The sequence below is a fragment of the Delphinapterus leucas genome, chromosome 1 (genome assembly GCF_059928025.1).
Source record: "Delphinapterus leucas isolate spDelLeu-1000000601 "Yukka" chromosome 1, BTC_Dleu_Yukka2, whole genome shotgun sequence".
Taxonomy (NCBI): domain Eukaryota; kingdom Metazoa; phylum Chordata; class Mammalia; order Artiodactyla; family Monodontidae; genus Delphinapterus; species Delphinapterus leucas.
Window position 1 is genome coordinate 122,874,591 of NC_143129.1, and position 12,938 is coordinate 122,887,528.

Sequence of the window (12,938 nt, forward strand, 5' to 3'; positions counted from 1 at the left end):
TTTTCCTTCTTGTGCCTTTTTGTTTTTTTAAACAGTTTTTGATAATGAACATGCACTGTACTTTTGTATCCAGGGGGAAAACAAGGTTTCTTTCCTTAAATTAAAAAAAGGATGCACTTTGGGAATTCGCTGGCAGTCCAATGGTTAGGATTCCACACTTTCACTGCTGAGGGCCTCGGTTCATCCCTGGTCGGGGAACTAAGATCCTGTAAGCCACAGGGCGCAGCTTTAAAAAAAAAAAAAAAAAAAAAGGATGCATTTTAACATTTCATTTTATCATGCTTTTATTTTTAGTTTAATGGTGGTCTAAAACCAAGAATTGCATTTCTTTTTAAATTACAAAGAATTGTTCTTTTGTAGCATTAAAAGTGCATTTTAACCTGTAATCCCCAAATGGATACTTAAGAAATCATTTTTATTAAATTTTGGATGGTAGTGAGAGAACTTCTCTCAGCTTCTTTCCTGGTTCCATTTTGGGGGAATCAAGACCCAAAAAGGAAGAAGCTCAGAAGAAGACAGTTAAGAACTGACTATAATAATCTGACTAAAAAATAATCTGATTATACAGTTATATCCTTCATTAATTCAGGCATAGAAATATGCAGTTCTTTGGTACATTTATACATTTTGATTATTTGTTTTTCCTTTTGACTTAGATCCTCCAGGTCCTATTGATAACACGAAAATTGCAGTCACCAAATGTAGCAATGTGATACTCAGGCAAGGTAAGTTTGACTAATACTATTAAGCCTTTACTTGTTAGTAATTTGTCACACTGTTAAGAATATATCATCACTAGCCATCTATACCACCTTTATATCCAGCTCAATGATGTAATTTATACATGAATTAGGACAAATAGTGGAAAAATTGCCAATGTTTAATTTTTATCTGAAGAAAGATTTTAAGGCTGTTAATAGGAGGCAGGAAAGAGGATCTCTAACTTTTTAAGGCAGACCATAAAGTTGCAACTTGTAACAGTATGGGCCGGTAGTCTGAAGATTCATGTTCCAAAAGTTCTCAATTATTCCTAGAGTATTCATGCTGGGGGTACATTATGAAAGTTTTTGCAGTATGAATATGTAGGTTTGTAAATATTATTCTTTCTCTATATACTTAATTTTAGGAGCAGATTCTGGTCAGATTTCTGAAGAAACGTGGAATTTTCTACAGTCTATATATGGTGGAGGGCCTGAAGTTATCCTAAGACCTCCGGTTGTTCATGTTGATCCTGATGCAGTACAAGCAGAAGAAAAAATTGAAGTAGAAACTCGGTCTTTGTAATTTTGAGGATATAGAGAGTTCTAATGAGAAATCATTTTCACTTCTGCTGACATGTTCCCATGCAAAAACATTCCTAAAAGCATGTTTATTTTCTTGATTTTTAATATTTTATCTTTCATTCCTTCTTACTGGGCATTATGGAAGAATGTGTCAAAATGTATAATATTCTACAGGTTGGTATATTTAATGCTAGATAACTTATCATAAAGTCTTTCAGTGTAATATTTTTGAAAAAAGAAGGAATAATTGTGATCATTTGGTAATCAGTAGGTTATCTTTGATCTTTATACTACATGTAAATCCATAGTATCCTTTGTAGCTTTGTAAATACTTTTGCTTTGAAAACTTTTCCATTACCCTAAGCTACCATAATTCTGACCAATCTTTTCAGTTCCCCAAAAACCTAATTTAATTGTATAGTTTTGACATGGCTTCATATAATAAAGAGCCTATTTTAAATGGAGAGTAGTAGTCAGAAAAATGTTGTTAATCTCCTAAAGCTCAGGAAACTGTTAGGGTGTCACGCCTTTTGCACTGCAGCATATAAACTAGCATATTAATATTTACAAAATGTCTTTTTGAGTGTATCAATGGTGTATTTAGTCTGAGTGGAATTTGTGTCAACAGATATTAGTAATTTATTGCCTCTTACACTGTAAAATGTTAAATTTCAGTTCCTACAACCCTGAATAGTATTCATTAATATCAGTAAAAAACTTAGGGTTAGTTTTAGGGCACTTTTTATTTTGAGAGCATGGAGTACAGAATGTGTCAATGAGATTGTTGATAAAGCTGAAGCCTCTTGCAAAATGATTTTTTAAATGAAATGCATAAAGTCTTTTTGAATAATATAATATGCACTGCTATTTGCTTGATTATGTGATGTCAAAAGTTTAACTATATTCCAAGTACAAAAACAAACTGGATTACTTTGAGAATGTTGAATAGCATTCACAATGGCTTTGTTTTGGTTTGGGGCAGCCGCCACCTGCTAAAACAGTGTTATTAAAATTAGTTCAATAAAAATGATTTAAAAATGTAGAACTTGGATGTATTTATTTGATAGATATTAAGGGTGAAGGGTATAAAGTTTGTTAATGTTAATGTCTTGTTATTTCTTAATCAGAAGTATGCAAAATAAGAAGTCATTTGGTATAGTATTTAAAGTTTTGGTATTTAGTGAAATGAAATAATCAGCCATTAGAATCTATTTGAATTAAAAAAAATAGTTTTTAGTTTTCTTCTTTCTCATGATTATGCTATAATCCTCTTCAAGGATTGAATGATATTACTGATCTGTCTTGTATCACCAGAGATCAGTGTAACGCCTGGCATTTAGGAGATAATCAAAAAAGATTCATTTTTAATAGTGCTTGCCATTTATTACATATTTATGATGTTTCAGCCACTCAACTAAGGGCATTACTTATATATATATATATATATTAATAAATTTATTTAGTTAGTTAGTTTAGGCTATGCTGGGTCTTTGTTGCTGCGCGCAGGCTTTCTCTAGTTGCGGTGAGTGGGGGCTACTCTTTGTTGCAGTGTGCAGGTTTCTCATTGCAGTGCCTTCTCTTTGTTGTGGAGCACAGGCTCTAAGCATGCGGGCTTCAGTAGTTGTGGCACACGGGCTCAATAGTTGTGGCTCGCGGGCTCTAGTGCACAGGTTCTGTAGTTGTGGCGCACGGGCTTAGTTGCTCTGCGGCATGTGGGATCTTCCCGGACGAGGGCTTGAACCCGTGTCCCCTGCATTGGCGGGCAGATTCTTAACCACTGCACCACCAGGGAAGTCCCGCATTACTTATATTTAATCCCAGTTACAACCCTATGACTTAGGTCAGGTGGTTTGCCCAAAGTCGTACAGCAAAGAAGTAGCAGATATGGGACTCCAACTAAAGTCACTGCAACTTTATACCACTGTTCTTATTCACCATATTTTCTCCCACTGAATTATTTTAAAACAGATTATAGTATTACTATTAGATTCATTAATAGCATCTGTCATTGGGATATATAATATGGTAAAGAATACTGGTCTTGGACTTCGCTGGTGGTCCAGTGCTTAAGACTCCGTGCTCCTACTGGGGCATGGGTTCGATCCCTGTTTGGGGAAGTTCCGCATGCTGTGCAGGGCAGCCAAAAAAAAAAAAGAACACTGGTCTCTAAAGGTTTATATAATTTTTTTTACATTATAATCATCAAAATACATAACAAAATAGTATGTAAAGGATTATTAGCAGTCCCATAGACTCTCAGCTGAAAGTTAGCGTATGTGTTAACAGGTGTCAAATAAAAGATATGGTTTATCTGAGGATGATTTTCTTGGAAATACTTAAGCTGAGAAATAGGAAAATTGCAGTTAAGGGATAGTGAGAGCCTACAATATTTTAAGAATACTACATTGATTTATAACATGAAGGTGATTAGTTTTCGGACTCTGGAGTCAGTTTGCTTCTGTTCAAATCCTAGTAGATAAGTCATCTTCCAGCTATGAGTTGGAACAGCACTCAGAGTTCTCTATCTCCAGTTTTTTTCATCTCTTAAACGAGAATGTTTCAGGTTGGGTTTTCCAGGACGCAGACACTGAGATGGAGTTAGAAGTACAAATGATTCTTGGGAAGTAACATCAGTGAAAGAAAACGGGAGGAAGCAGGAGTTATCAGAACATAATGCTGACCTGACAGAGTTTCTACCAGCTCCGTGGAAAGATCTGGAGCTAAGGTTGTCCATTAGAGAAGTCTTGCATTGGGCAGAAATGGGTAGGCTCTTGTACTGTCACAGACTAGTGGCTACCTGGAAAAGAGAGTGACCTCATATTGACACTGCAGGGACTAATAGCAAGATGCTATCAGCCAAGCACTCTCCTCTCATCTGGGTAATGAGTGCTTTCTTGAAGAGTGGTCTGAAAATCTGTGTGTATGCCATACTTGATCATAAGATTATGATAGTTATGTGTATTGTTATATTTATTAATACTTAACATAATTTGGCACTTGATGATGTAGTCCCTTATTCTCTTTCTCCTTTTCAAAATGTGTAACTTTTAAGGACACATCTTTGTAAGAGGGCTGCCAAAAATATTTAATCTGAATCTAATCATGAGGCGGGAGGGAATTGTGATAATTGTTTAAAAAAGGCACATTATACAGAACAGCTTTCCTGGACTCTTAAAAAAATAAGTGTTATGAAAGACAAAAAAAGACTGATGAAGTTTAAGAGAACATGACAACAAAATGTAATGTGTGATCCTGGATTGGAGGTAATAATTTATAAGGAGTGATACTGGGACAGTTGGGGAAATTTGGATAGGGAGTATATATTACATAATAGTAATGTATCAATGTTAAATTTCTTGAGTGTGATAACTACTGTAGTAATGTGAGGGAATGACCTTGGTAGGAAATACATGGTAAAGTTTTTAGGATTAAAGTCATGCTATATGAAATAAACATACGTGAGAGATAAAGCAGGGAGAGAGAGTGCAAAGAGGTGGCAAGTGTTAATTGGTGAATCAAATCAAAACCACAATGACATGTCACCTCACACCTGTCACAATGGCTATCATTAAAAAGAACACAAATAACAAATGTTGGCCAGGATGTGGAGAAAAGGGAACACTTGTACACTCTTGGTGGGAATGTAAATTGGTGCAGCCACTGTGGAAAACAGTATGGAGGTTTCTCAAAAAACTGAAAATAGAACTACCATATGACCCAGCAGTTCCATTCCTGGGTGTATATCCAAAAAATATAAAAACACGAATTCAAAAAGATACATGCACCCCAATGTTCATAACAGCATTATTTATAATTGCCAAGACATGGAATCAACCTAAGTGTCCATCTGCAGATGAATGGATAAACAAGATGTGAAATGTATATATATATATATATATATATATATATATATATATATATATACTCAGCCATAAAAAGAATGAAATGTCATTTGCAGCAACATGGATGGACTTGGAGGGTATTAGGCTAAGTGAAATAAGAAAGAGAAAGACAAATACTGTATGATACCACTTATATGTGGAATCTAAAAAATACAACAAACTAGGGAATATAACAAAAGAGAAGCCGACTCAGATACAGAGAACAAACTAGTGGTTACAAGTCGGTAGAGGGAAGGGGTGAGGGGCAATACAGGGCGAGGGGATTAAGAGATGCAGACTATTAGGTATAAAATAAGCTACGAGAGTATATTGTACAGTACAGGGAATATAGTTAATATGTTAAAATAACTATAAATGGAGTACAACCTTTAAAAATTGTGAATCACTATATTGTACGCCTGTAACATATAATGTTATACATCAACTGTACTTTGATTTTTAAAAAGGTTAAGTAAAAAAATAATTGCCGAATATAGGGGTTCACCCTATTCTTGGAACTTCCAATAGGTTTGAAATTTTTCAAAATAAAAAGGGCATTTCCTGGCAGTCCAGTGGTTAGGACTGCACTTCCAGTGCAGGGGGCATAGGTTCAATCCCTGGTCAGGGAACTAAGATCCCACGTACCGTGAGGCCAAAAAAAAAAAAAAAAGTTGGGGTCAAAAAGCAGTTGTTACCAACCCTACCCCCCAAGTTTAAAAAATTTAATCTCCCTTGATCCTGACAATGACTCCATTGCTCAGAAAGGTTATGATTTTGCATTGCAAGATTATGGATTCGGGTTAATTAAGAAGTATATACTCCGATACTCATATATCGTGAACTATTACTAAACTGCTTGCAGTTTTAGAATGTAGTTTAAGGAGGCATAGAATTTCAGAACCATTTAGAATCACTGAACTTAAAAAGTGAAGATGGGAAGACTAACAATATCTATATACCTTTACATGGTAATCATAAGATACTTATTTTTGCATCAATTTAGTTCCCAGAGTTTAGTGACATCTTTAGTGATCCTTTGTCAATTCGTCAGGATAACATACTACCACACCAGCTCTTCCAAACCTTGCCTTTCCCTTGGTTGCAGTAAATAATCTTACCCCTCTTTTGTTAAGATTGAGGAGGCGTAAGCTTCTTTGTCTTCTGTTGCCACCTCTTAATATTTGGCATCTTTCTGCATTAGAGAAAGGAGAAGCCCTTCTGTTTCCTTCTCTGACTTCCTGTCTTCACCCATGAATTTATTTATTCATTCAGGGTACTTTTCATGCCCTTTCACTTCCCTCAGTACATTGTTTTTTAATTAAAAAAAATTTTTAATTGAAGTATAGTTGAGGTACAACATTATGTAAGTTACAGGTGTACAATATAGTGATTCACAATTCTTAAAGGTTATACTCCATTTATAGTTATTACAAAATATTGGCTATATTCGCCATGTTGTACAATATATCCTTGTAGCTTATTTTATACCTAATAATTTGCACCTCTAAATCCCTGACCCTTATATCGCCCCCACTTCCCTCTACCCACTGGTAAGCACTAGTTCTCTGTATCTGTGAGTCTGCTTCTCTTTTGTTATATTCATTAGTTTGTTGTATTTTTTAGATTCCACACATAAGTGATATCGTACAGTATTTGTATTTTTCTGTCTGACTTATTTCACTTAGCCTAATACCCTCCAAGTCCATCCATGTTGCTGCAAATGGCAACATTTCATTCTTTTTTATGGCTGAAGTGGTAATCCATTGTAATACACCTCAGTACATTTTAAAATTAAGTATCGGGACTTCCCTGACGGTCCAGTGGTTAGGACTCAGCGCTTTCACTGCAGGGGGCACGGGTTTGATCCCTGGTCGGGGACCAAGATACCACATGCACCACATCATGGCCAAAAACAAAACAAACAAATTTAAGTATCCACACCATAGACTTTCTCAAACTTCCCCTTTTCACTTGCACCTTCCCCTGCCTTCACTCTTGCTAAATTTTCCCTTATTGGGAGGGAGAAGATGAGGGAAGTTAGTATTTCCTAGACCAATTTGCCACACCATATATATTTTTTTATTGAGGTATAGTTGATTTACAATGTTGTGTTAGTTTCAGGTGTACAGCAAAGTGATTCAGTTATACATACATATATCGATATATCTATTTTTTTCAGATTCTTTTCCCTTATAGGTTATTACAAAATAATTGAGTATAGTTCCCTGTGTTATACAGTAGTTCATTTGTATCATTTTTTTAAGATTCTGCATATAAGTGATATATGATATATGTCTTTGTCTGACTTAACTTCACTTAGGATGATAATCTCCAGGTCCATCCATGTTGCTGCAACTGGCATTATTTCATTCTTTTTAATGGCTGAGTAATATTCCATTGTATATTGGAATTTCTTTATCCATTCACATATTGATGGACATTTAGGCTGCTTCTATGTCTTGGCTATTGTAAACAGCACTGCAGTGAACACTGGGGTGCATGTGTCCTTTTGAACAATGTTTTTCTCCAGATATATGCCCAGGAGTGGGATTTCTGGATCATACGGTAGCTGTTTTTAGTTTTTGAAGGAACCTCCATACTGTTCTTCATAGTGGCTGTACCAGTGTACATTCCCTCCAACAGTGTAGGAGAGCTGCCTTTTCTTCACACCCTCTCCAGCATTTATTTTTGTAGATTTTTATTTTATTTTCGGCTGCATTGGGTCTTTGTTGCTGCGCGTGGGCTTTTCTCTAGCTGCAGCAAGTGGGGGCCACTCTTCGTTGTGGTGTGCAGGCTTCTCATTGCGGTGGCTCCTCTTGTTGCAAAGCACGGGCTCTAGGCATGCAGGCTTCAGTAGTTGTGGCACACAGGCTCAGTAGTTGTGGCTCGCGGGCTCTAGAGCGCAGGCTCAGTAGTTGTGGCGCACGGGCTTAGTTGCTCCGAGGCATGTGGGATCTTCCCAGACCAGGGCTCAAACCCGTGTCCCCTGCATTGGCAGGCGGATTCTTAACCACTGCACCACCAAGGAAGCCCTGTTGTAGACTTTTTGATGATAGCCATTCTGACTGGTGTGAGGTGGTATCTCATAGTTTTGATTTGCATTGTTCTAAATAATTAGCGATGTTGAGCATCTTTTCATGTGCCTCTTGGTCATCTGTATGTCTTCTTCGGAGACATGCCTTTTTAGGTCTTCTGCCCATTTTTTTATTGGGTTGTTTGCTTTTTTGATATTGAGCTGCATGAGCTGTTTGTAAATTTTGGAGATTAATCCCTTGTCAGTCAGGTTGTTTGCAAATATTTTCTCCCATTCCGTGGGTTGTCTTTTCTTTTTGTTTATGGTTTCCTTTGCTGTGCAAAAGCTTTTGAGTTTAAGTAGGTCCTATTTGTTTATTTTTGTTTTTATTTCCATTACTCTAGGTGACGGATTGAAAAGATATTCGTGAGATTTATGTCAAAGAGTGTTCTGCCTGGGACTTCCCTGGTGGCACAGTGGATAAGAATCTGCCTGCCAGTGCAGGGGACATGGGTTTGAGCCCTGGTCCGGGAAGATCCCACATGCCACGGAGCAACTAAGCCTGTGTGCCACAACTACTGAGCCTGCGCTCTAGAGCCCGCGAGCCACAACTACTGAGGCCTGCATGCCTAGAGCCCATGCTCCGAAACAAGAGAAGCCACCGCAATGAGTAGCCCATGCACCGCAACGAAGAGTAGCCCCTGCTCGCCACAACTAGAGAAAGCCGTCACACAGCAACGAAGACCCAATGCAGCCAAAAATAAATAAATAAATTTATTTTTTTAAAAAAGTGTTCTGCCTATGTTTTCCTCTGAGAGTTTTATAGTATACAGTCTTACATTTAGATCTTTAATCCATTTTGAGTTTACTTTTGTGTATGGTGTTAAAGAACGTTCTAATTTCATTTTTTTACATGTAGCTGTCCAGTTTTCCCAGCAACATTTATTGAAGAGACTGTCTTTCCTCCATTGTATAGTCTTGCCTCCTTTAGTGTAGATTAATTACCCGTAGGTGCATGGGTTTATTTCTGGGCTTTCTATCCTGTTCCATTGATCAATATTTCTATATTTGTGATCTATATTTATTTTTGTGCCAGTATCATACTTACTGACAAAGTTCTTACTTGATTGGTCTACACTCTTGTTACTGAACCAAACTTGGGTCCCCTTGCCTGTGCACAGTAAAGCCAATCTACTGACACCAGGTCGTGGTGAAGGAAAGTGCAGCATTTACTGTAAGGCGCCAGACAATGAGTCCAGGGCAGCTAGTGTTCAAAACATCCCAACTCCCCCAGTAGGTTTCAGGGAGACATCTTTATAGGCAAAATTTGGGGGCAGGGCTGCCGGATGTGTAACCCTCCTTTAATTGGTTGGTGGTAATAGGGTGGTATTCCAGGAATCTCAATCATCAGCCTTCTGGTTCCAGTTGGTCTGGGGTCCAGTGCTTATGCTCAGCCTGAAGTTACCATCTTCCACCTGGGTGGGGATCTTAGTTCTTGTAGAAGAACTCAGAGATATGTATCAAATTGTTATTCACATCCCCCAGGAGGAACCAGGATTTCACTCCATTCTGCATTATTGTTTCTTTTTTTAGAAAAATTATTAATTTATTTATTTTTGGCTGTGTTGGGTTTTCGTTGCTGCGCACGGGCTTTCACTTGTTGCAGTGAGCGGGGGGTGGGGGCTACTCTTCATTGCGGTGCGTGGGCTTCTCACTGTGGTGACTTCTCGTTGTGGAGCACAGGCTCTAGGCGTGTGGGCTTCAGTAGTTGTGGCTCACGGGCTCAGTAGTTGTGGTGCACAGGCTTAGTTGCTCCGCGGCATGTGGGATCTTCCCGGACCAGGGCTGGAACCCGTGTCCCCTGCATTGGCAGGTGGATTCTTAACCACTGTACCGCCAGGGAAGCCCCTGCACTATTGTTTCTTGATTGCTCCTCCTTTGTTTTTGCATTCCCTCATTTCCCTGGTTAGCAACTGTTTGTGCGTCTGCCTTTTGGAATACAGGGAAGGTCTAGGAGGCTGAATGAAGCCTATTTCCTACAAACAAGAAACAGGGGACATAGAAAGGGTTTATACCGGGAGGGCCGCACAGGGTCCTGCTCTGTTTCACTCCTTGCTTCCACTTCAGTATTTACCCTCCTTACTTTTCAAATCTCTGGCTTTTACTGTTGCCACCTGGCTCAAAAAATTTTTTTTCTCTTATATGGCTTATTAGCAATCATTACTATTTTCATAACTAACTTTGGAATATTATTTGCAGTTAATTATATCAGAAAGATGCAATTTCCTTGTATTTTGAAGCTACTCCCTTAAGTCTCAAAGGAAGATGATCAGTTTGAATATACTAGTTACCATTTTGAAGGATTGTGAGTAAAGAGATTAGGAAGAAACTGCTGTGTAACCCAGATTGGGACTTGAACCCACAGTATTTTAACTGAGATCACACACCTGGTCTCAGGACTTAATGAAGCTCAGGTTCTTGATGTCTCGTCACAGAAAGAATTCCGAAAGAGACAAAGTGATAGGTAAGAAGATTTGTTTATGGAGAAACACACTCCACAGAGTGTGGGCCGTCTCAGAAGGTGAGAAAGGCACCAGGGTATGGGGGTTGTCAATTTTTATAGGGGTGGGTAATTTCATAGGCTAATGAGTGGGAGGAGTATTCCAGCTATTTTGGGGAAGGGGTGGGGATTTCCAGAAGTTGGGCCACTGCCCACTTCTTGACCTTTATGGTCAGCCTGGGGACTGTCATGGCGCCTGTGGGTGTGTCATTTAGCTTGCTGATGTGTTACGATGAGCGTATACTGAGGCTCAAGGTCTAGTGGAAGTTGACTTGTCTGCCATCTTGGACCTATTTGCTTCTAATCAGTTTATGTCATGTCCTTGGGCTGTGTCATTCTTCTAAAGGTTGTGCCCTGCCCCCTTACCTCCTGTTTCTCTAGGGGAAAAAAAATGGGCTATCATTCAAAACTATTAACAACACAACCACTACTAATCCCTACTAATTTTGAGTTCTTAGCAAGTGTCAGACATTAGGCTAAATGTGTTTACAAACAAATTAATGTTCCTGAGTACATACAACTATTAAGTGTCAGAATTCAAGCCCACATGTGTCTGATTCCAAAACCTATGCTTCTGTCAGAAGTCACAAGTAAATTTCCAGTTAGAAAGTCCAATGACTTTCTCAGTGACAACTATATCCTGAAACTTCCCTCCTTCAAGTTGCATGGTGCTGCTTTCCACCCATTTTTTTCCTCTCTGCATATCTGCCTACTGTGGCTTCTCTTTCTGGATGTTAAATGATAAATCTCTGTCTTTCTACCTTTGTAAATACATATCCTCTTATTTAGGGAGCTCGTTTACTCCCTTGCTTTCAACATCATGTCTTTTATTATTATTTTTTTTGGCTGTGCTGCACGGCTTGTGGCATCTTAATACCCTGACCAGGGATTGAACCCAGGCCCTTGGCACTGAGAGCAGGAATCCTAACCACTGGACCGCCAGGGAATTCCCTGAATATCACTTCTTTTATTTTTTTTAACATCCTTATTGGAGTATAATTGCTTTACAATTGTGTGTTAGTTTCTGCTTTATAACAAAGTGAATCAGCTATACATATACATATGTTCCCATATCCCCTCCCTCTTGCATCTCCCTCCCTCCTACCCTCCCTATCCCACCCCTCTAGGTGCTCACAAAGCACCGGGCTGATCTCCCTGTGCTATGCGGCTGCTTTCTTTTACTTTTTTATTTTATTATTTTAAAAATATTTTTAAAAAATATTTATTTAGCCTGTGCCGGGTCTTAGTTGTGGCATGCAGACTGTTCGTTGCAGCATGCATGTGGGATCTAGTTCCCCAGTGGTCCACAAACTTTTTGGCACCAGGGATCGGTTCTGTGGAAGACAATTTTTCCACAAAATTGGGGGGGTAAGGTTCAGGCGGTAATGTGAGAAACGGGGGGTTCAGGCGGTAACGCGAACTATGGGCGGCGGCAGATGAAGCTTCGCTCGCTCGCCCGCTGCTCACCTCCTGCTGTGGGACCCAGTTCCTAACAGGCAGCGGACCGGTACTTGTCCATGGCCCAGGGGTTGGGGACGCCTGTAGTGCCCTGATCAGGGATCGAACCCAGGCCCCTGCATTGGGAGTGTGGAGTCTTACCCACTGGACAACCAGGGAAGTCCCAATATCACTTACTTGAAAATGATTCTCAAGTATATTTTACTACCCTCAATGCCTCTTACAAACTCAAATTTCTCTTTGCCGAATGTACCTACTTACATGTCAGTCACCTAAAACTTGAACAATCTGAAAAGCAATATAAGTAGTCATTGGCAGAATGGGCTTCAGAGCCAGTGTATCAATTACTTTTGCTACAATAATTCTATGTAACAACCACAAAAACTCAGTAGTATACAAGAACATTGATTTATTTTACAAGTCTGGGGAGTTGAGCTAATCAGGCCTTGGCTGATCTCCCCTGGGCTCACTCTTCACTCGTGTATCTGCAGTCAGCTGAGGGACGGCTAGGCTGGCCTCTAACCTTTGCTAGGCTCACTCATTTGTCTAGGGTTGGGCTGATGGAGGATGACTTCCGTGGAGATGACCGGAGCAAACTGGTTCTGTTTCTTATGTCCTTCAACATGTTCTCTTGGTCATGGCAGAGGGACAAGTCGTTTTCAAGTCTCTGCATATGTCCTATCTGCTAATATTTGCTTGACCAAAAAGCAAGTTGTGTGGTGTAACTCAGAATCAAGGAGGGG

The 12,938-nt window shown here is 39.1% G+C and overlaps 1 protein-coding gene across 4 annotated transcripts in view; it reads left to right on the forward strand.

Moving 5' to 3' along the window:
• USP33 (ubiquitin specific peptidase 33) overlaps positions 1 to 8,945 on the forward strand; it is a 70,497-nt gene extending 61,552 nt beyond the window's left edge. For 2 of the 4 annotated variants that reach the window (XM_022581043.3, XM_022581044.3), the window contains exons 23-24: positions 657 to 725; positions 1,127 to 2,328. In XM_022581043.3, the coding sequence (XP_022436751.1) occupies positions 657 to 725; positions 1,127 to 1,284 (227 nt within the window). In that variant the 3' untranslated portion in view covers positions 1,285 to 2,328. Of the gene's footprint in view, positions 1 to 656; positions 726 to 1,126; positions 2,329 to 8,581 lie in introns of those variants that run through there. The other 2 variants (XR_002645655.3, XR_016394937.1) reach the window with 2 other exon arrangements.
• Positions 8,946 to 12,938: the final 3,993 nt, after the last annotated feature.